Source organism: Macrobrachium nipponense, chromosome 14 (genome assembly GCF_015104395.2).
Source record: "Macrobrachium nipponense isolate FS-2020 chromosome 14, ASM1510439v2, whole genome shotgun sequence".
Lineage (NCBI taxonomy): Eukaryota > Metazoa > Arthropoda > Malacostraca > Decapoda > Palaemonidae > Macrobrachium > Macrobrachium nipponense.
In genome coordinates this window covers 39738713-39763947 of record NC_087207.1, presented here as the reverse complement: position 1 = coordinate 39763947, position 25235 = coordinate 39738713, and the positions used below count along the sequence as shown (strand labels likewise).

General features: G+C 38.3%; 1 protein-coding gene across 1 annotated transcript in view; it reads left to right on the top strand.

Annotated features, from left to right (window-relative positions):
- LOC135226200 (brefeldin A-inhibited guanine nucleotide-exchange protein 3-like) overlaps positions 1 to 24153 on the top strand; it is a 166294-nt gene extending 142141 nt beyond the window's left edge. Inside the window, 6 exon segments of the mRNA XM_064265643.1 lie at positions 1881 to 2060; positions 2191 to 2329; positions 14287 to 14445; positions 15660 to 15816; positions 23864 to 23972; positions 24112 to 24153. Coding sequence (XP_064121713.1) covers positions 1881 to 2060; positions 2191 to 2329; positions 14287 to 14445; positions 15660 to 15816; positions 23864 to 23972; positions 24112 to 24153 — 786 coding nt within the window.
- The last annotated feature ends 1082 nt before the right edge of the window (positions 24154 to 25235 follow it).

Here is a 25235-nt window from a genome sequence, read left to right as displayed (position 1 = left end):
CTCATCTAGTGCCATTAAATCGGCAAGTTTCAATTATCAGCACCATAATATACCTAACAGAGGTGGGGCCATAATGGTGCTTATGGCACCGAGAAACTGGCTATCTGCACCCATTCATGGTGACCATAAATGCGACCGAGTTTTGGTTAATGGCAGTTTTCGCTTATCGGCATCCCCTCGGGAACGGAACCCCTGTCAATAATCGGGGAATGCCTGTATTATTTGTATTATATATATACATATATATATATATATATATATATATATATATATATATATATATATATATATATAAAGATATATGCCACGAAGGAAAATAAACGAAGGAGTACTGTGAGACCTTTCGACGGTAAACATCCTTTACTAGGAGAAACTGACATACATGGGGAAAAAGACAATACAAGAAGATTCTTATAACTGACAGATAGGGATTATAAGGAGATTAGTACCTTGAATCCGACACACCTGAAAGATGAGTAACCTTCCCAACAAGCATAAACAATGGGTGCAATTAAAAGATTAAGACAATCATCTCAGATACAAGGACAAGACAATTAAAGAATTATAGGTGACAGCTATTCAGATCTTTGGTAAACAAAACCATATTCACAATACATATTCACAATATATGTCAGGCATACATTACAATGAAGATAACTCTAAGGCAACTAATTTTTATTTAAGTCTGTAGTTATATCTTTAAGGTCATTCTTAAACATAATACAAATACAAGGGTCTAAATGAAAAAGGCCACGACTAACATTGAAATTACAATGAAAAGTAAGTTGTATTAAAGCAGATTCTAAAAGATTTTGTGATAAGACATCTCTTGACCTTGCAATTACTGAACTACCAACCCAATCTATTCAGTGGTTGTTCAGCCTTACTTCTAGGCCCTTGCTAAGCCAGCATAAATATTCTGTAAAAACTGGGCAAACATCTAATGCAATATTCATTCATTTAAGTGAAATATGTATTGTGAATATTTATTGTGAATATGGTTTTGTTTACCAAAGTTCTGAATAGCTGTTACCTATAATCCTTTAATTTTTTTGTCCTTGTATCTGAGATGATTGTCTTAAACTTTTAATTGCACCCGTTGTTTATGCTTGTTTGGGAAGGTTACTCATCTCATCTTCCGGTGTGTCGGATTCTAGGTACTAATCTCTTTATAATCCCTATCTGTCAGTTATACGAATCTTCTTGTATTGTCTTTTTCCCCATGTATGTCAGTTTCTGCTTAGTAAAGGACGTTTAACGTCGAAAGGTCTCACAGTACTCCTTCATTTATTTTCCTTCGTGGCATATATCTTTATTATGGATTTATCACGTTCCTAACTTTCGTGATTCAGTTATACACACACACACACACACACATATATATATATATATATATATATATATATATATATATATATATATATATATATATATATATATATATATATATATATATATATATATATATAATCTTGCACTTACAGTATTGTATATCATATAAACTTCAGAGATGATTTGTGGCAAAGTTAACTGCAAATCTAGCAATCTTTTACTAAGTAGCAGCTAATATTGTAGTAAGAGGCATTTGCATAAGTCAGATTCAGCTGCAGCTATTGCATATAGGAACAGGTCTCAAACCTAAGGGAAAGTTCCAAAGATAAGAATATTTTTAAATAAAAGATAAGTATTAAGGAATGATGTTTTGAATGTGAGTTACCTGACTTTTAATCATTATTGTTTACGTATTTTCATTCAAATGAGAATTTTAACAAATTTACCCGTTCTTTTGTAAAGTTTTGATATACATAGTCAATGTAAAGAATTTAGCATTATTTTATTTGTCACTTCTAACACTTATCTTTTTATCACCTTTAATCCAGGCTGCTTGCCACAAGGATGGGGCTGTTAGCAAAAAAGCAGTTAGCGCTATCCATGATGTTGTGAATGCTTTGCTTAGCAACAATACAGAATTGTCACATTTTCACTTCAATGAAGCTCTCTTTAAACCCTTTGAAAATCTTCTCTGCCTTGAGCTGTGTGATGCTGATATACAAGATCAGGTAATTATCTTATTCTTTAAATTATAACTTCTGTGCATACTAACTGATATGCTTCATAAAATTACATTTGTTTCTGAAATGTATTATTTTAGGCAGATTCAGAGTTATGTTTTTCATCTTTGTTTACCAGATTATAAGCAGTATTTGTGAATTTGTGGAGAGCTGTACCCCTGAAATTCGCTCTGGTTGGAGGCCCCTGTTTGCTGCACTAAGATGTGTTCGCCCTCCTTCAGTTTTACCACCAGGAGCTATTCCAGGCTCAGCCCCAGGTGATTAAACGTTACTAAACCATGTTTATCATTATTAGGAAATTTGGAGCATGTCCTGACCACTGTCTTCACACAAATTACTTAATGCATGGATATTATTATACTACTTGAAAAAAGTCAGGAACCAGGATGTCAAGTATTAGTTAGTTTTAATAAGAAAACTTTAATATTCCAGATCAGTGAGACATCTGCAATTTGGGACTTTGTTTTACCTGCCTTGCAAATATTATTTGTACTCTGGCTGGTCTTTAGCAGAAGCATGTAGAGCTCTTAGTGCTTTGTCTTACTTAACTGTTGTTAGTATATTAGTACCTCAGACTTCCAGAAGTCTGATTAAAACTTGATTGGTTTGCAATATGAAGCAAGTATCCTCATAAGGAGTAAAGGGAATCAGGATAATTCATTCCAGCCAACCCAAAAAATCCTCCTTTCAATATTTGTTTTATTATTAATGTGTTCAATAAGTTAAATTAAGAGTATAAAGTAATAAAGTTTTGATGTAGGAAAAACTTATTTTTGGTAGTCACTGTTGCCTCCTCAAAGGATTTACCCTCCATGGTGTCTGCCAACACCCCTTTGTGACTAGACTAATATAAAAAAAATATCTTTTAGCCTTGTCTTGTAGCTGGGCATTGTGCCATAATGATAAACCTATGACACTTGATAGAGTATAATGGACTCAAAGACAAGAAGGCATTTTGTCTTGTCTTCAGCGAAGCTGTACCCAGTTTCCCACGTCAGGACTGCAGAAGAAGTGACTATTGCACATGCACATTGGCCATTTTGTTTTACGATCAGGCCGGTTAAAAGCAAAAACCATTAGTCTGTTGGTCAACGCAGGATGAACCGTACCCAAATTCCATGACTTTTCGGTAGGGAAGTGGGAGGGTTTTGAGGACTCAACAGCGACTATCAAAAATAGGTTTTTCCTACATCAAAACCTATTTTTGGGCTCAGCCTGTGTCGCTACATGAAATGTCCCTTTAGCACACATTTCTAAGGTATAAATATTGCTATAATACCAGAGAAAAAAGCTAATATGGAAATGCCAGAGTATTCTGGCTCGCTCACCTTATTTAAGGTGTCGGTAAGGTTTCTGGGGCGAGTGAAACCACTACCAGAGGTCCTTTGCCATTTAGATTCATCCTTCTTCAATATCCCTCATCTACAGAGGAGCTGATCTAAGGCCCACTACTCGCTACCGTTACGACTAGCGCCTCTGACCTCATTCCTTTTGATAGCACGATCCACACCTCACGTGTTTTTCTGCTCTGTGCTGTGGTTTCTTTGGAATTCTTCTTTAAACGCCATTATCTTAACCCTCTTACGCCGACTGGACGTATTTTACGTCGACATTTTTTGTCTCCCGTGTGCCGACTGGACGTATTTTACGTCGACTTACAAAAGTTTTTTTTAAAATTCGTGGAAAAATACTTATAGGCCTACCAGCCTAAAACTTTTGAATCACGCGCCTTGGGGGATGCTGGGAGTTCACGGATCAAGGTGTTGTTTTGTTACAATCGTTACGCAGGCGCGCAAGCGCGAATTTCTTTCTTGCCACACTAAAAAGTATCTGTGACACATCTCGGAAATTATTTTGTCACTTTGACATAATTTTTGTACCATTGTAAATTAGCCGTTACATGAAGTATTATATATGAAAATGTGCGCATTTTTATGTAAAATACAACAATAAAATACTCATGATTGTAGCTTTTATCAATTTTGAGATATTTTCATATAAATAACGATAAGTGCCAAAATTTCAACCTTTGGTCAACTTTGACTCTACCGAAATGGTCGAAAAACGCAATTGTAAGCTAAAACTCTTATATTTTAGTAATATTCAATCATTTACCTTAATTTTGCAACTAATTGGAAGTCTCTAGCATAATATTTTGATTTATGGTGAATTTATGAAAAAACTTTTTCCTTACGTCCGCGCGGTAACTCTTCTGAAAAAAATCATACATGCGATTGCGGTAATGTTTGCACCATTTTAAAATTAGCCGTTATATAAAGTTTTATATATGGAAATGTGCGCAATTTCATGCACAATACAACTAAAAACAACCCATGGTTGTAGCTTTTATCAGTTTTGAGATATTTTCATATAAATAACGATAATTGCCAAAATTTCAACCTTTGGTCAACTTTGACTCTACCGAAATGGTCAAAAAACGCAATTGTAAGCTAAAACGCTTATATTCTAGTAATATTCAAGCATTTAACTTCATTTTGCAATAAATTGGAAGTCTCTAGCACAATATTTCGATTTATGGTGAATTTATGAAAAAAATAACATTTTCTTTACGTCCGCGCGGTAACTCTTCCGAAAAAATCATACGTTCGATTGTGGTAATGTTTGCACCATTTTAAATTAGCCGTTACATAAAGTTTTATGTATGAAAATTGCAATGCAATTTCATGTAGAATACAACAAAAAATAATTGAAGGTTGTAGCTTTTCTCATTTTTGAAATATTTGCATATAAATCACGATAAATAGAAAAAAAACCACGTTCGGTCAACTTTGACTCTACCGAAATGGTCGAAAAACGTAATTGTAAGCTAAAACTCTTACAGTCTAGTAATATTCAGTCATTTATCTTCATCTTGAAACAAATTCGAAGTCTCTAGCAAAATATTTAGATTTATGGTGAATTTAAAAAAAAATCTTTCCTTCCCTCCGCGCGCGGATTCTCCGCCACAAATCTCCGAAATGCGTACGTCCCATTCTCGGAATATTTGCTCTGTTTCATATTAGGCATTTCATAGAGTTTTATATATGAAAATTAGGCATTTCATAGAGTTTTATATATGAAAATGTGCGCAATTTCATGTAGAATAAAACGAAAAATATTTGAAGGTTGTAGCTTTTCTTATTTCCGAAATAATTGCATATAAAAAATATATAATATAAAAAAATCAAAAAATTCGAACATTCGGTCAACTTTAACTTGTCTGATATGGTCGAAAACTGCAATTTTAAGCTAATACTCTTACAGTATAGTAATATTCAATCATTTGTCTTCATTTTGAAAGAAATTGGAAGTCTCTAGGACAATATTTAGATTTATGGTGAATTTTTGAAAAAAATATATGTTTATGTCCGCGCGTTACAAATTCATGCATTATTTTGTGATAATATTTTCTCTGTGTTGCTTTTATCGTTTTACAATATGTTATATACCAAAATGATTGCAATTTAGTGTACATTACAACAACAAAAAGTAACTTGTTACCTTTAACCGTTTTGCGCACAGCGCGATTTGAATACAATTATATATGAAATTTCATTTTTGCGCTATCATATATCGCATTATTTATATATGATAATGATAATTTTTTTTATTTCTGATGGTTGCATACTAAACTTCAGCCAATGGCAAAAAAAGGAGCCAAAAATGAACTCTTAATCTTGAAAACTAAGCACACTGTGATTTTTTGAAAAAAATATTTTTTCCGCTTCCGCGCTCACTCTGAAACACCTCCGGCACACGGGAGACAATTTTTTTTTTACCGCTTTGGCGTAAGAGGGTTAAGTCCTTAGAAACCCTTAAATTTCCAGCAGTGGCAGCCGGAAACACAGTTTCCCCTGACACTGCTTAATTAGTAGTAAGTAGTTTAACTTATATCTCTCTCTCCTACCTGCCTCGCTAGCATTCATGCCGTAGCTCAGCCATCAATGTAGCCATATTGTACCTTGGATGCCACATGTTGTATATAATTGTGATGTTTCCTTTTGTTTTGTTCCTAGGGATAGTCACAGTTTACATTTGAGCCTTGCTATTTACTCTTAAGTATGTGTTATTTTTGTATTTTGATTTAGCATTAAGGCTCCAATTGCTCTATTGTTACTTGTTCTGTGACCATATTATTAGATTAAAGTAATTAACCTTAATTGTTTTTGATTATCCTATAATGTTACTTGTGTGCTTCCTTCTTTCCAAGCTTGTATGGCCTTTTCTCTGGTACTATTTCACATAGCGACACAGGCTGAGCCCAGAAAAGGGATTTTGACGAAGGATAAATCTATTTCTGGGCAAGGGCCTGTGTCGCCCAGTGAAATCCCACCCTTTCCTTTTAACCCCCCCCCTTTTTTTTTTGGCCCAAGCTTGGGTGCTATCTGCAGGAATGACATCAGAGGCGCTAGCCGTAACGATAGCGAGTAGTGGGCCTTAGATCGGCTCCTCTGTAGATGAGGGATATTGAAGAAGAATGAATCTAAATGGCAAAGGACCTCTGGTAGTGGCTTCACTCACCCCAGAAACCATACCGACACCTTAAATAAGGTGAGTGAGCCAGAATACTCTGGCATTTCCACATTAGCTTTTTTCTCTGGTATTATAGCAATATTTATACCTTAGAAATGTGTGCTAAAGGGACATTTCACGTAGCGACACAGGCCCTTGCCCAGAAATAGATTTTTCCTTTGTCAAAATCCCTTCTTTTGTGTAGTAGTCTGTTTTGTCCTCAAAGGAGCATTACTAAGAAATTGACAGGTGACAAAAAGCTAAAGCTCCCAAAATTTCCTTCCCAACAACCTCAAAATAAAAATTAATCTCTGATCCAATGTCAAGCCACCAGTTTCGGTAACAAAGAACACAAAACTAAGCAAGAAGTTATGTTTTTAGTGTAAAGTTATATAGTGGTTTCTTAGCATGCTGGGTATGGTTGCGATAGTCAGCATACTTACCCATTAAGAAGACCTGCGGTTTTCCGCTTTAGTGCCTATGAGGTCAGGACTAACCATACCACCTACTGATACACAGTGCAGTCGAATTTGTTCCAGCTCATGGCAGTAGTGTTTTAAGAATACTGACTGTGATCACCACCCAGTACATTCGGAGCCCTCTTCAAAAGATACATTTCTGAAGCAGACCAACAGTGTACTTACTTTCCTAATATCATGCGATCTAGGGAAGGAATGTGGGTTAGCCTTTTTAATGAGGGACACTAAAATTATTCTGAGCCCATGTAGAGAGTGGTTTATTTGTACTACGATGTAGGAAAATCAGACGCACCGGGATGTTTGCTATGACCTCTAGGTAAACCTTAACTGCTTGAACTGGGCATAATGTTCTGTCTAGTAAATAGAGTTTTCTTATAAGATTAGGAGATTTCCTTCTTCAAGTATTCTCATTCTTGGCCTGGAATGATGGACCAGGGGACAATAGTAATTGATTATCAGCAGTTTGTGTGATATATCGTCCACGTCTAAGAGAGCCCAGTTCAGTAATACGGGCTCCTGATGCTAATGTTACCAGGAAGATCGCTTTTTGAAGCATGTGACTTGTGGTTGTATTAGGTCCGCTGAATTGAGGGGTATATAAAAGTTTAAGTACCTTATTCAGGGACCACGTAATTGGAAGTCTTTCGGGAGTGGGTCTTTGTAGAGAAAAAGACCGCACAAGGGAAGTGACAACTTCTATGCTGGAACCAATCCCGAATCCATAAAGCAAGTGTTCCATTAATGCTGCCTTGTATGCCGTACTTGTTGTAACCGCAAGATGCTTGTCTTCAAATTTTAAAGTTTTTTAAAGAAATCTTGACTGGGCTCTAGTATGGATATAATCTAACCATATTTTCCATATGGGCTGGTATGGCCGGATAGATGATGTCTGTAGTTTATGCACTAGGTACTTACATCATTGAACGAGTAGTTTTCACAGTAATTATATTTAAAAAACCCATGCGTGAAGGTCTCGGCTTAGAAAGGAGGATGCATAAACGACTTTCCTTAGTACTTTCTGGGATAGTACAGCGGACGGTAGCGGAATTGATCTCTTCGCCCGTTGTTGAAGTACAGTGGACCCCCGTATTCGCGTTCTCCGGATTCGCGGACTCACACATTCGCGGATTTCTCTTGGGAACGTTTCCCTGCATTATTCGCGGAAAATTCGCGCATTCACAGTATTTTTCTATGAGAAATATCCACAAATTCCTGGTTTTTGTTATCAATTTCATCATAAAATGCACTTTTTGTGATAAAACTTAAAAAAACCAAGTATAAAAATTTCTAGTGGTTTTTCTTAAGTTTTAACTAACAAAATAGGCTGTTTTTAGCATTTTTATATGGGTTCCAAACATTTCGCCGCGATTGCTAACTATTTTGCGGGGGGGCTCGGGCCAAACACCATCCCCCGAGAATACGGGGGGACCACTGTAATAGGAACCAATGCCTGTTTGGCCAATTTGGGACTATTAGATAAGATGTTCCTTTGAAGGTTAGGAGTTTTTTCAAAACCTTTGAAACCTGGAACAATGGAGGAAAAAGATGTATCGTCTTACACTTGTTCCAGTCTTATAGGAAGGCATTTCTTGCTGTTGCTTGACTGTCCAAATTCGGGGACATATACAGTTGACCCCCCGTATTCACGTTCTCGACATTCACAGACTTGCAGATTTCTCTGTGGTCCATATCCACTCATTATTCGTGGGAAATTTGTGGATTTGCAGTATGTTTCTGAGAAAAATCCTCTGATTCTTTTATCAATTTCATCATATAATGCACTTTTTGTGATAAAACTATTAAAAACCAGGTATAAACATTTTATTGGGTTTTTCTTGATTTTCAACAAACAATTTAGGCAGTTCTAAGCATTTTTATAGGGGTTTCAGCTGTTTCCAGATTCTAGGTATTCGCAGCGGGGTTTGGTATGCATATCCCGCAAATACGGATGGAACACTACTGAAAGTGTGTGATTCTCATATGTGGCAAACAAGTCCACTTCTGGTTGTGGAAGTAGGTTGGTTGAAAAGAGTGGTTGTCCAATGTCCACTCTGTTGAGGCTGTAATCTTCCTTGACAAAGAGTCTGCTATTACACTGAGAGATGAACTGCAGACAAGTGCCACTTCTTTACCTGTGCCATCTGAAAGATGGCTAACATTAACATATTGAGAGGCTTCTGGTAGTGGAAGTAGGTTGGTTATTGTTTGAAGAGTGGTTGTCCAATGTCACTCTGTTGAGGCTGTAATCTTCCTTGACAAGAGTCTGCTATTACATTGAGAGACCCTGTAAGGTGAATTGCAGACAAGAATCACTTCTTTACCTGTGACATCCAAAGGATGGCTAACATTAACATATTGAGAGGAGGTGAGCAGAATCCCAATTTCTTGAGGTAGGATATTGCTGTCGTGTTGTCTAGAACCAAGAGAATGTGTCTCTTCTGGGGGTTTGAGTTTCTTTAGAGACATCAGCTCCAGGAAATTCTTTAGAGTAGCTTACCACCTCCCTGCCACCTGACAATTCTCCCAATGTCCTTTCCAGCCTTTCAACGAGGCATCTGTGTGTATTGTCACTTTTACAGACGGAGTCAGTGTGACTTGTTTTGGCAGAGATTCCTCCCAGGTCCATGGCCGAAGCATCTCCCCAACTTTTGGATTCATTTTGTGAGATTTGTCTCGCATCTTGTTTTCTTGAGTGTGACAGTCAAAATTTGTTCATGTTTTTCTGTTGGAATCTGAGTATTGGATATGTTACTGATGCAAAGTGCAGCAGACCCTTCATACGTTCTAACTGCCATCTGGAAACAATGGGCTGTGTCAGGAACCTTTTGAGGTTTTTCTTTATTCTGTTGTGTTTTGAAGGGAAGGTACAAAAGGCCATGAACAGTATCCCAACACATTCCCAGCCAGTGAAATTGTCTGCTGGGTATGAGGCAGGATTTTTTCCAATTTATTATAAAACCTTTGGACTGGAGTCTGTTGACCACTGCTCTTAGGTTTTTCAAGCACTTTTTTCTTGTGGCTCCCCCAAATTAACCAGTCATCTAAATAAGCCATTAGATGTATTCCTTCTTTCCTGAGTTCTCGGACAGCTACTGTCACCAGTTTTGTAAAGATTCTTGGGGCAATGTTTAGCCCAAAAGGCATGACTTTGAACCTGTACTTTTCCCTATCTGGAACCCTTGGAAAGGGTGGAAGGGAATGGCAATAGGGATGTCCAGTATGCATCTTTCAGATCTGTAGAAACTGTCCAGGTCCCTTTTTGGAATGACTGAACGTACTTGTGCAACGGTGGTCATTCGAAACTTTTGGCAAACATTGTGCTTGTTCAATGTCAGTAGGTCGAAGATCACCCTTCATTCAGAGGAATCCTTTTTGGGAACACTGAACAGACGTGCATTGTGATGAATATATGAATGTTTCTCTATGGCTCCTTTTAACAGGGCCTTCTGCACATAATCTTCCAGAGAGGGGTCTGGGTTTTTAAAGAACCCTTTCAAAGGTGGGAGGGGATGAGACTATATCCACCCCAGCTGACTGAGAATAATGTGTCCCTAAGGAGAAGACTTCCATTCCTTGTGATATCTTTGAAGCCGACCCCTGACCCATCAATTCTTATTGGTATCCCCCCCTCTTCCTCTACCTGTGCCCTTGATGGGCAGTCCAGGTGTTGCTTTTCCTTTTCATTTATAAGACAGTTTTTGAGCCTTATGAAAAGGATGTACCTCCTACTGTGTAGGTTGCCTGTCTGTTCAGTAGTTGCGAGTTCGATTCCCCGCACTGCCAACGAGTAATCAGAGGAATTTATTTCTGGTAATTAAAAATTCATTTCTTGATATAATGTGGTTTGGATCCCACAATAAGCTGTAGGTCTGGTTGCTAAGTAACCAATTGGTTCCTAGCCACGTAAAAAATATCTAATCCTCCGGGCCAGCCCTAGGAGAACTATTAATCAGCTCAGTGGTCTGGTAAAACTAAGATATACTTAATCTACTGTGTAGGTTGTTGTCCCCTTTGAGAGAGTTGCCCCTTCTGACCACCTACCTACTTATGAAAAAAACTAAGCCCTATTAATAATAATAATGAGAAGAACTACTGGAGGTAACTGAAAGCCTATTTGACTTTTGATCAAAGTGAACCTATTTTGGATTGGGTAAGGGGAAATTTCTGGCATTTTGTTTCCTGAAATCTTTTCCCAGAAGAGCATACACCAGGGGTGGGCAACATATAGCACTCATGCCAGACTTGGCATGCAGTGTGCTTGTCTATGGCATGGCATTTGATTTGAAGGAACAAAAAGAAATCCTAAAAAATACTAGAGAGAGAGAGAGAGAGAGAGAGAGAGAGAGAGAGAGAGAGAGAGAGAGAGAGAGAGAGAGAGAGAGAATGTGTATTGTGCATCATTACTTTTATCTTTATGGTTTATTTACTTTATGATTTAAATTATCATATCTCTCTATCTATCTGTCTATCTATATATTTATCTGTCTATCTTTTCTTTCCTAAGATACATTGAATTAAAACGAAAATGTCTCATACCCACGATGAGAAGTGAGTGCAACAAGATGTAGACGAGTATGAGATGTGAGTGCAACAAGATGTAGACAAGTATGAGATGTGAGTGCAACAAGATGTAGACGAGTATGAGACCTGTTGGTACCGGTGTGCTCCCACCAGCCGTGCGCATCTGTCACAAAGCGCTGTTGTTTCAGTGACTCTTTAGCCACTGTATGTAATATTCTTTATAGTTAATTGTCACCATAGCTACTGTGAAAAAAGTCAAGCTTGATGTCTGATCATATTAGTCATTATGGACAAATGACTTCTGATTTATTCAGCAGAATGATCGTGCTGTGTGAGCTCTCTACCGCAAGAATGTCGTATGCTGCACGTCGAGTGTTAAACGACTCTTTTGAAACAAAACACATGAAGACTTTCAAGAATAGTGCTGACAAGGCTGAGGCAATTAAGAAAGCAGTATCCTGCTATGAGAAACAAAGTATTGTGTTAAAAAATTTGAGTGCTAGCAAAAACAATGAAACTGAAGCCAGTTACAAACTAGCTCTGTGTATTGCTAAGCATGGAAAGCCTTTTACTGAAGGAGATTTTATAAAAGCAGTTCTCCTAGAGTGCTTTGAGGTGTTATTTGATGGCATATCAAATAAACATGTTATCATCTCAAGGATAAAAGACATGCCTGTCTCAGCTAGAACTGTGGAGAGATGTATTTCTGAAATGGCTGATAATGTAAGTCAGCAGTAAATGGTTGCTTTAACAAGTACACTTGTGTTCAGTGTGGCCCTGGATGAAAGCGTGGATATTAATGGCATCCCCCACTTGGCTGTTTTGCCAGGTATAGTGACACAGAGGTACATGACGAACTGTATTGTCTTAAACCTATGTATGGCACCACCAAAGGAGAACACATACTGAAGGCATTCACTGAACATTTTGAGAACAAAGGGGTAGACATAGGAAAGATTTTTCCAGTTACAATAGATGATGCTCCTTCTATTGTAGGAATTAACAAGGGTTTTAATAAGATGGTTGAAGATAAAATTGGGCACCCCATTCTGAAATTGCACTACATAGTTCATCAAGAAAATTGATGTGCCAAGATCTCGAGCTTTGATCTCAACAAAGTACTGACTACTGTTATAAAAGTAGTAAATTATCTTGTTGAACACTCTTCTCTTACCCGCAAGCAGTTTCAAGCTTTCCTTCAAGAGGTGGACAGTGTGTACACACACGCTCAAACAATTGGCAGAGTTTTATAATTTTTTGTTCACCTGCCTGACGCACGATTCATGCCTTATTAATCTATTTTTCTTTTCAAAGATGGAAGAAATCTTATATAATGACGTTAAAAACTGTCACTGATATCTTTAGAACATCATGTTATGTTATGTAAAACTATTTTCCCTTATAGCAAAATTGAGGTAACAAAACGAAGTGATAAAAAACATCATATCCCAACCACTGATCTACATTACCAAATATAGATAGGAGACACCTATCAATAGTAGTATCGCATAAGCACAGTCCTTACATTATCATTTCAATATTAGGTTGAAGGTAGTTAAACGATTCCATTTGTTAAATTTTAGAGAAAACATTGGACACACAAAATGCTATCAAATTTAAAAAAAAAAAAAAAAAGCAAAAAAATTATAACCTAGCAGTATGAACCATGCGACCTCACTCTATTGCTTTTGATGTCATTATGTGCGCAAATTTCATTACATACAATGGTCTCTCTTTCTCTCTTTTAACTTGAAAAGTTAGAGAAAAACATATTAACTAAGTCCAAATAAAACAAAATAAATTTGTGTATATTTACGGGAGTGAAATAATACAAATTCAGCAGCCCATCGGCGTATCAGATCATCTAGAAGTCGGGCCTTCCATCAGTAACAAAGTTTGATATGTAACCAAGACCTCATAGTAAACTGTACTGTAGACTTAACCTTCAATTTACAAATTTTTCTGAAAATGTATCACAGCTAAAAAGATACCATAGCAAAAATTCATCATAATAATGTTGCTGGTAAATACAGAAGTTTGAGAAGTTGAGTTACAACTGTATTTGTTTTATATTATACTAATCACTCACAGCCTTTTTTCTTACATATTCCTTGTTATATTTGTCTTTGGTTCAAGAGAGACATGGAAAGTACCAGCCAAAATGAAATTTGGTGTATATGCAGTTGGATCCCCAAGTCTTTAATAGTTAAAAAGTGTCACCCTTTATGTTTGGTGGGCAATTAACTCTGTGCTGAGGTGTCCAGGCTTGTTCCCTTGTTGTCTACAATGTTTCATTAATTCTTCTTTGGTTATAATTTCTTTCAGTCTATACTTTCACTTCTTACCTTAATTTATTCTTAGATACAGTGGTGGGGGCTAGTTGTTCTTTGTCCTCATTTTTGTGTTGGTTAAGTGGCTACTATGGTAGTATTTTGTGTGGGGGGGTTTAATACCTTCGTATTTATATGTATTAAATTAGGTTAAGATTTTGTAGCAAATATAGTTGTGGTAGCGGCAAAAGTTTGAAACACAATTTTGTGTTTTTCTTATTTTCTCCATTTACATAATTTCATTGCGATATGTTTTTGTATGATCTTACCCTGTTTAAAAGCTATGCTATCAAAAAAGAAACTAGGAAAATTTAAGTCTTTCTATTTTACATAGCATATATTAATCTTAACTTATTAAATATTATCCCTCAGGTGTCAGTGTCAGTGGAGGTACACCAAGAGATAGTGTTGGCCACCTACATGTCGTGCGAGATGTTTTTGAAGCATTCTTAGCAACTGACAATGTTTTGGTATTTGCTAATGCTGCCCTTGATTGCATCTTGTGTCTTTTGAAACATGTGAAGGGATCAGGTAAGAGAGGAGTTGCCAATGGTACATCAAATATTTTGAAATCACAGAAACAGTTACATTGTACAAGCCCCTTAGCAGACATCTGATCAAGTATTTTCCTTTAATTTTTTAAGTGGGAATGGAGCATGTGGGGCATTTTGATGACCATTATATATATATATATATATATATATATATATATATATATATATATATATATATATATATATATATATATATTAATAAAGATCCTTCAGACTAGCCTTGTGAGTGTTCAGCATGGTAACTTTGTGGTCTGTTTAAACTACTTAATGAAAAGTATAATAGTTTTGATACCAATGTAACTTGAGGCCTACCACTACCAATATTGATGGTTACTCTTCAATCGCCCTTTCGTGTAAGCAAAGATGAGGGCAGTCCCCTTATTCTCTGGACAATCTTGCTTAGCAGCTGTATTTTTAGGGATATATGTCTGTGTTAAGAGTAATTCAGATTTGACAGTGGTTTGTTCAGTGGAAACTACAAAGATATTGATAAAACATTGATGTCTGTTTCTGAAAATTATAAATTTGTTTCCTAAATTATCATTGCAGGTCAGAGGACTTGAAGGACAGAAATTTGTATTGCTAATTACTTATATTGAAAAATCATTAGGCAGTTTGGTGATGAACACTGCATATTGCTTTTAGGAGCCTTTTTTGCATCCAGGGTTTTGGCCACTGAATATGTATGCAGCTCAGATATTTTATTATTGTCTATTTCTATTCAAAATGTAGGTTTTTCTGTTTATGGTAACATATTCCACTGAGCACGGTAGGACAAAAATGAAAGCTAAAGTGAACAGCAGTGTTAGAGATGAGAAATGTTCATAGGGTTACAATAGTCTTATATCATTTGATTCAAGTACAGCAAGTATTGTTGGTTTGTATATTTCATTTGAAACAACATTATAATAATATCTTTTTTTCCTCTTTATTAACAATTTTTAAGCAATCATCTTTGTCTTCAATTTTGCCCATTTCTATATGGCACCACTGTTTCCTATCATGTATGAGGCAATTATAGACAAAGTTTCTGAACTCATTCACCCGGTAACTAACTTTTGCATTGTAATATATTATCTTTATTAAGGGCAGAAATGTTTGAATTATTCTGATGATATTAAGCATTTCATATATAAATCAATTATTATACACTCTTTTTAATGTTCATTGTTTTATTCTTTGTTGAAAAAGGAGAAGAAGAAACAACAGATGAAACAGTGGTAGGTTGGGATGAATTAGTTGGTGGTGATTTGTGTTTAGATGCACTTCGATATCTCCATAGATGTGCTGCTATACTTGCTTCCATGTATGAAATGCCAGCATGCCCGGTCTTCCATTCAGCTCATAGGTTAGTATACAGGTTCTTGTTATAAGTTCTCCTAATTCTTAAAATCTCGATTAGCTTCAGATGGTTTATTTAATCTTTTGCTGTTAATTTCATTTATAGAATTCTTATAAACTTAGTTTTTATATAAAAAACTTAACAAGTAATTACAAGCTATTGCTTTTCAAAACCATAGCAGCCTAAAAACTCAAAATTTGCAATAACTATTCAACTGTCTGGTGCAGGTGACTTAAACACCTCCACTTTCGGGGTAAAGAGCGACATGGCAGAGAGCTCAATCATTTTTCTACCGGCATTCGACCAACATCATTCATTCCTGCAGCCTTCTATCATCGTTTGTTTGGTGTTCTACTCAGAATTTGTCATAACTTTCTTGATTATTGGCTTTGCTAGTGATATTATCGCTTAGTTTAGGATTCTTTGCTTTGTTAGCTACTTAGTTAAATTTTACTTAGCAGAATGTCAGATACTAGTTAATCCAGTGCTCGCTTTTGTGGTGAGGGATGGAAGACTAGGTTAGTTAAGTCGTCAGTCGACTCTCGTGCTAAATGTGTCAAATGTAGGTATTACGATCTCGACTCTCGAGATCGACAGGTTCTTAAAAATAATAAGCAATTGGGCTGTAATGACTGATGACAGGTGACAAACAAAGGAGGGAGGAGCATAACAAAATCAAAAAGTTACCTTAAAATTAATTTATTTACAAGAGTTAAATACATTATGTACAGCGAGTCAAGGTTCTGGGTGGCAAAAACGCAAAAAAATTACAAACTAACAATAATATGTAAAATCAGTCTAAGAAACAAAATCCACCCTTCAATAACAAAGCCATGAAAAATCACAATCTAAACAATAAAAAGAATAATCACAAAATAGGCTGTATAAGGGCTATCACAATCTTTAAATATAATAAATAGAAATAGGCAGCGTAATACATAATTAAAATTGACACTGAAGCGGCATAATGGTACACAGAGCAAAACGGGGAACACTTCCTCAAACAATGAGGACAACAGTCCAATGCCGGACGATCAAGATAGAGCCGATACGACAACCACCCCGTCCTTGGAGACAATATGGACATCCTCCTCGAATGCTGGGCGATCAAGACAGAGTTGATACAACAACCATCTCGACCTCAGATACAGTATGGAGGTCCTCCTCGACCACTGGACGTTCACGACAGGGTTGATACAACTACCAACTCGTCCTCAGATATTCTCCGCTGCTCTGCTGCCAAGACTCTGCCTCTCTGCCGCTCTGAACCTGGCTGGTTGTTCTGCCCTCCAGAACCTGACTGACGAAGTTTGACGCCATCCAACAGACGTAAACTCGCCAGCAATTAAAAAACAAAAACAAAGGAGGCAACAATCCACCAAGGGAACAATCGGTAAACTATTGTTCCTAACAGTAGGGGACATGATTTGTGATATTGAGAATACCTGTATTGAATGCCAAGACTGGGATGAGAAGCGGAAAGCTTAAAAATCTTATTTGTTTAGTAAGCTTGAAAGGGGAAGAAAGAGGAAGGTGGCCTCTAGAGCCTGAAATACAGCTAACCTTGATTCTGCTAGGCTATTAGAGGAAAGTACTGTCCCATCATCACCAGCTCATGCTGTTCCGCTCATTCTTAGTCCTCCGACCTCTTTACCACACACTCCTATGCAAGACTCCCATGCTTCCAAACCCAACCTCATTACCAATCTCTAATCAAGCTTGATCAACAGTTTTGTATAATTGTGACTGCAATGCCAGAGTTAGGTGCTTCAGTGAAAGTGCTCTCCGAAAGAGTATCAGTTCATGTGAAAAGTGAGTGTTCTGTCTGTGGAGGAGGTGGCTTCTTGAAGAAGACATACCTGAAGTCAAAGGGAGGTCAGTGGGGTTTGCCCGTGGGGTGTCACCCCCTTAGTCACACCTGCTTCCCCAGGTGTTGACAGTCGTGCAGTGGAAAGGTATTACTGTAAGCCCACATCAACACTCCTCCGACTCTGAAGCCTCCAGCCCAACAAGAAGCACAGTTCGCGCTATCCTGCTTCCTCTCACCCTCTCAAGAGGCACTCCAATGGAGCTGACCACTCTCCTCCTCCAGCTAAGAGGCAAAGAGCCAACCCTTCTGCAGCTTTGTTAAGCCTCCTGCCTCCTCTGTGGCTTGTTCCCAGGTGTCAGACTGGGACAGTTCAGAGTCACTCCCCACATGTGGAGTGCCCGCTCTTGGCTCCCAAGCGCCCAAAAGAGCTTCCTAAGTGGAAGTCGTCGTCTTCCAGACTGCCCTCTGCCTCCGAACACCTGTCACCACCACAGCGCTTGACTCCTGTCTGCAAGCGCCAGACTCCATTCAACGTGGTGGTGCCAACTCTAGTACTTCTGGCACCAGCTCGTGGACACCTGCTTCATCCTCCTCACCAACTGGAGAAGATCCATCATTGGAGCCTATTAAGTGCTATCTAGAGGTATTATTTATTCAGAAGACCCCTGCTGCTCCCTCAGTCTCTCAGGACCCTGCACTACCACCTATTTAATCTGATGAAGTGTTTGAGGAAGAAGCCACCTCTCAGTCTGCTTATGCTGTGTTACTCCATTACCTTTTGGCTAGTTTTCCCCTAATTTTTCTTGTCTGCTGCTCAAGTTTCTCCAGCCTTTACCTTTTTTATGAGAAACCAGGCAGATGCCTACACTTGGCTCCCCAAGATGGTACTGTCCTCCTAATCAAGGAAAGCATTCAAGGAAGTGGATGACTGGCTGGCTTTAAAGAGTGAACAGGGCAAAGCCACTCTAGCCTGACCCCCTTCCAGACTTATTTGCTGGAGATACCTCTCCTATTCTTAGGGAGTTGTTGCCTCCTCCCAGAGGGACTTCTCTGGCCTCACTGACCCTTTGTGGCACCGAAAGTCATGTTTTCGTCTGCTGAACTCTATCACGTTGTTAAAAACATCATTAAGGTGTTTGAGGTGTTGAGTTTCCTCGACTGGAAAGATAGAAGACTGCACACACCCTTGGCAGAAGACCTGGCCTGTGACTGGCTAGCTATATTATGTGTAGACAAGGCCATTAGAGATTGTTCCTGAGAGCTTGCCTCCCTCTCCTCAAGGAGTTACCCTCACCCAGAAGTCTGCTCTCCTTTTCGCCCCTCTAGACCGGCATTAACTCTTCCCACAGTCCATTGTTCTGGAGATCTTGTCAGACCTCCAGAAGAAGTCTACCCAAGACCTGCTGGCACAGTCCACTAAACGTCTGAAGGAATCCTCCTCTTCCAAGTTTGTTTCTCCCTCCAACATTAGCCAGTTTGTGGAGGCCGGCAGTGACTCCAGTCGAGAGCTGATGTTTCTTACACAGGCTCCAGTGGAGGGTTTTTGCAACTGAATTGTGCCTCTTTTTACTGGTCCTGTGCAAGCATCAGATATTTGCTTGCTATGCAGTTTATGGTGTCCTCTTTCATATTGCACTTCCTACATATGGGTGAGATGTTACTTCCCTCTATTGTTCTTTAGACATACTCTGGTTCTTATGGCCTGGTCTTGTGCCACTGTTAGCATTCCTTCTGTTTCCTTCTTGAGTTCTCACCGCTGTAGCCATTGCCATGTTCCATTGCTGGCCAATTCTTTTGTCTGTCTCATGTACTGTCCATGCATTTGCTGTGCCATTCCTCTTTTCTGTTTTTCATTCTCCAGTCTTTATATTTCCTAGTCTTCTCTTTATATTTCTGGGTCTTCATCTAGTTTTATTGGTCCTTCTTCCCATGCACTCCTTAGCCACTCATGTTCACTGGTTTCCAGGTATTGTCCCAGTGCTCTGCTCTCAATGGTGACGCAGTCCCTTATGCATAGTAGACGTCTTCCTTTTTCCTTTCATCTTATGTATAGTCTGCCTGTATTTGCTCTTGATTGGAGTGCTTTTTGTATTGTCATGTGTTTCCTACTTTCTGGTCTGTGCTGTGAATTTCAGCCTTTGTCCACTCCACTGCTCCCACGCTGTATCTAATTACTGATACGTACTGTCCATGTGTTTATGGCTTTCATCATATTTCTGGCATTAAGTATTGCCATAACTCTGCATATATCATTATTATTATTATCATTATTATTAGTTATTATTCCATTATTATTAATTATTATTATTAGATTCAGTTATTATTATTAATTATTAACTTATTATCATCATCATCATCTCGGAAGGAGACCCTCTCGTAGGCGTGTTTTGTTAAAAGTGACTGCTGCTTCAGCACTATTAATCTTGTAGAGTCTTCTCTATCTTTCTGATGACGGCTTTCTCGTTGTTGCTTAGACTGGCGAGCAACGCACCAAAGGGCATGGTAAAATTCGGTTGAGTCATTTGATTTATTATTGCTTATACAATTCTCTCTCTCTCTCTCTCTCTCTCTCTCTCTCTCTCTCCTCTCTCTCTCTCTCTCTCTCTCTCTCCAACGCGACGTTTCCTCTTGATCCACAGGACATTATCAAGCAATAACTGCTGAGGAACTGAATTCCAGTGGCGAATCCATCTCCTTATATCGTGGTGTTGCGGGCTCTTGAGTACGGTCAGAGCACCTCTCTGGCAGGTCGAGTTTTCATTGGTTCCTGGGAAGGTGACTCATACGGCGTGCATTTACGAGTCTTGCAGACCTTCTCAGGTGGGGGTGGGGTATCACCAGGAGCCTCTTGATTGGCTTCTACCTGAGTGATGTCACCCCTGGTATTATTCTCATGTCCGGTGTTTGTTTCATGCGCGCTGGCACTTTCGTTTGGGGGGGAGGGGTGTGGTCCTCCTCATGCACGTCGGTATCAGGAACGCCTCTTGGGTGGTATTAAGGGGAGGCTTTTGCTCGAGAATAAGCAGCGCTTCTAGGAGACGCAGACGTTGTGGGTCAGGTGCTCTCCCTATGATCTTAATATTCCTGACGATGTCGTCTCTCGTGATGTTTCTCTGGTGTACTGCAAGGGTGTGCTGCCTAATGGCGCCCTCCTTGCCATGGCAGGAGATCCTTTTTGACAGGCGCATCGTCGTCATGTCGATGTAAATCCCAGGGCATCCTTGGGCGGGGCATACATATCGGTAGACAACGTTGGACTGCGTTAGGGGGTCTTCTATGGGCGGGGAGGGGTTGTTCTTCATCAGGAGGTCCTTCGTACGGCGATTCTTGTAGTAAATAATGAGGGACACTTTCCTTCCTCCATGGGGAGGACGTGATCATCTATTATTTTCTTCATGGCTGATTCGTCCTCCTTGTGTTGGTGGTGCATGAAGGCTTTATAGAAAAGTTTGATATCCTCCGGGGGTGGAATGTTCCTTCTCTCTTCCTCCGCCATGTACCACTTGTCAAGGGCGTCTCACATTTCTCGGTTTACGAGTTTATTCGAGTACCCATTGTTAATTAGCATCTGGGATGCTCGGTCGAGTTCGAGATGTGTGTCCTGCCACGTCGAACAGTGCCAGAGGGCCCTCCTGACGAAGGCCCTGATGGTGGTGGTCTTGAACTGCGCAGGACACTCACTATCTCCATTTAGACAAAGTCCAAGGTTCGTAGCTTTGGTGTAAACTGCAGCGCCCATCAAGCTTTTAAAAATAAAGACGACCCCGGCCCGAACTGAACTACACCTACGGAATAATACTAGCACTGACGACGACCCCTGCTTGACCTGGAACAGATATCCTGTTCTAATAAAAGATTACCTTCAGCATTTACAATTTTTTTTAAATTCCCAATATGAATATTGGCCAGTTACTCAGAAACATTGCTGAGCCTGAGAAGTGAATTGTAAGGAAAATAGAAAAAACAGTATATAAAATCAGCTCGCTTAATTCTGCCATCCTTTTTAACAGTATTATTATTTTATTATTATTATTGTTTTTTTTTGTTTTTTTTTTTTTTTTTTTTTTTTTGTTTTTTTTTTTTTTGCTCTATCACAGTCCTCCAATTGACTGGGTGGTATTTATAGTGTGGGGTTCCGGGTTGCATCCTGCCTCCTTTAGGAGTCCATCTCTTTTCTTACTATGTGCACCGTTTTCCTAGGATCACACTCTTCTCCATGAGTCCTGGAGCTACTTCTGCCTCTAGTTTTTCTAGATTCCTTTTCAGGGATCTTGGGATCGGCCTAGTGCTCCTATGATTATTTGGGTACAAGTTTCCACTGGCATATCCCACATATCCTTCTTATTTCTATTTTCAGATCTTGATACTTATCCTTTTTATTTTTTCCCTTCTTTCTCTTCAACTCTGGTGTCCCATGTATTGCAACATCAATGAGTGATACTTTCTTCTTGACTTGGCAATCAACGTCACGTCTGGTCTATTTGCACGTATCACCCTATCTGTGCTGATACCATAGTCCCAGAGGATCTTTGCCTGATCATTTTCTATCACTCCCTGAGGTTGGTGCTCGTACCACTTATTACTGCAAGGTAGCTGATGTTTCTTGCACAGGCTCCAGTGGAGGGCTTTTTTTGCCAACTGAATCATGCCTCTTTTTGTACTGGTTCTGTGCAGTGCCGGGCATTCGCTTGCTATGTGGTTTATGGTTTCATTTTTTCGTATTGCACTTCCTACCTATGGAGAGATGTTATTTCTGTCTATCGTTCTTTGAACATATCTGGTTCTTTGGGCCTGATCTTGTGGCGCTGTTATCATTCCTTCAGTTTCCTTCTTTAGCTCTCCCCTCTGTAGCCATTGCCAATTGTCATCGCTGGCTAGTTCTTTAGTCTGTCTCATGTATTCTCCGTGCATTGGTTTGTTGTGCCAGTCCTCTGTTCTGTTTGTCATTCTCCTGTCTCTATTTATTTCTGGGTCTTCATCTACTTTTATTAGTCCTTCTTCCCATGCACTCTTTAGACACTCGTCTTCACTGGTTTCCAGATATTGCCCCAGTGCTCTGTTCTCGATGTTGACACAGTCCTCTATACTTAGTAGTCCTCTCCCTCCTTCCTTTCATGTTATGTATAGTCTGTCCGTATTTGCTCTTGGGTGTAGTGCTTTGTGTATTGTCATATGTTTCCTGGTTTTCTGATCTATGCTGCGGAGTTCTGCCTTCGTCCATTCCACTATTCCTGCGCTGCATCTGATTACTGGCACTGCCCATGTGTTTATGGCTTTTATCGTATTTCCGGCGTTGAGTTTTGACTTGAGTATCACCTTGAGTCTCTGCATATATTTATTATTATTATTATTATTTATTATTATTATCATTATCATTATCATTATCATTATCATTATCATTATCATTATTATTATTATTATTATTATTATTATTATTATTATTATTATTATTATTATTCAGACAATGAGCCCTGTTCATATGGAGCAAGACCACAGGGGCCATCAACTTGACATTTAAGCTTCCAATGATATGGTGTTCATTTGAAAGAAATAACAGAAGGTAATAGGCAGTACAGAAAGAAGAGATCAGCTGTTAGAAAAAAGAATAAAATTGATAAATAAATAGATGAAAATGTAAGTAAATTGTTAAAATACAAGGAGCATTGTTGTTGGGTAGTACATAATGTTTTGTATCATTGCTTGAAATTTTGAGTTTCCTGTTGCACAACTTCCTCAGGGAGGTTGTTCCACAGTCCAGCAGTGTGAGGAATAAATGACATCTGGAACTGAGATGTTTGACAGTGAGACACATTCACTGGGTATTGATGCTGTTCAGCAAATCTGATTGCTCTGAGCAGGAAAAGAAAATCAAGGGTCAATTGTGAATGTGACAGGTCTCTGTTGAAATACAATTTATGGAAAATTGAAAAACGAGATTCTTCGTTGATAGTCCAAGTCATAACTGCTAATGTCAGAAAGCAGACACCTACTAACATGAACCACTCTATCTAAAAGAGATAAATCTCTGGCAGAAGCAGACATCCACACTGGAGAACAGTATTTTAGTAAAGGAAGGACAAAAGACCTAAACAGGTTGCATTGATTTTATCAGTTATAAATAGATTAGGCCTTATATTCAATACCTGTTACACAGAAGTGAAAGCCTACCTTTGTCATTTTTATTTGTATATTTTTTTTGCATATCAAGATTAGTATATAACAGCAGGATTTTTTTTTCTTCAGAATTTCCCAGACAACTCAACCACAGCTAGTTGACCCTCACCTTCCTAACATAGATGAAGCCTTACTTTGGTCATTGGTGGATGAAGTGACTGGATTAGAAGTAAAAAAAGTAAGTGCAGAATCCTGTCAAAAAGCATTTGTAGTTTTTGTGTAAATGTAACTTACTATTTGGGTAAATTTTAATAAACGTGCTACATAACTTGTAGTATTTCTCTTTTTGTTGGGGATACCTTAGCTCTATATTTTAGTTCATGCCTCCACTAGACAGCAGTAGTCAAAGGCCAAAGTGACAGTTACTTATTCAAAAAGGAAAAAAGGATTAGTTAGGCATTCATTCATGTCATATCAGTTTAAAATTGGCTATAACAAACAGTTCATAACATCCAGTTTCTCTTGAGATTGCCTGCATTGTCATAATATATTGTATTCTTGATATTTATCTTCCTTTTGAGTCTTTGTATATTTTAGTAAATATAGTCTACAATAACTTACTAACATTTAAGTCTTTAGTACCTGCTGTTGTTGCAAAATTGAAATCCTCACTTTACTCTTTGTTTTGGATACCAAAATATAAATGAAGCTCTAGAATAGAATATAGAATTCAGACCAAAGGCCAAGCACTGAGACTTCTGAGGTCATTAAGTGCAGAAACTGAAACTGACAGTAAGAAGGTCTGAAAGATGTAATGAAGAAAACCTCAAAGTTGCACATTGAAACAATTGTTATAAGAGGGTGAAAAGTAAGATGGAAGGAAGAGATTATGAAAAGAGTTACAGTAAAAGTTATGAAAGAGGTTGCAGTTAGGGGCCAAAGGATGCTGCAAAAGAACCTTAAGCAATGCCTACATTGCACCCAATGAGCTGCCCTAACAGCAAGTGGAGCTCTTTGAAGCAGTATTTTGTGTTATCCGCACAGTATTATTATTCATGATAATACTGTGTGATACAGAAAGGCTGTGAACATGTGGAGTTTCCTTACTGTAGAATGTGCCATTGTGAAGACAGAAGAGCATCAAGGGAAACTTAGATTGTACAAATAAAAAGTCAAATTTTATGAAGACATTATGAAGACATTAGGATCAGGAAGTTGGACCTGATAGTGAATTTCAGTCTTCCTTGAGTTCACCATAACCCAAAGTTTTCACATCACATGTGTTTTACTCTTATTGTTATAAGGGTTAAAATAAAGATAAAAAGTAAAAGGAGTGTCAGTATCTTTACAACAAATTCCTGTATAAAAATGAATTCATTTTTCCTCAGGTGTCTTATGTCCATTGTGGCCTTCAATGAAAAGTGAGGAAAGTATCTCTCTGGCAGCTATGGAGCATGGCAATAGTGGTATTTTACATGTATGGTATCTCTTGTTGGAAGGA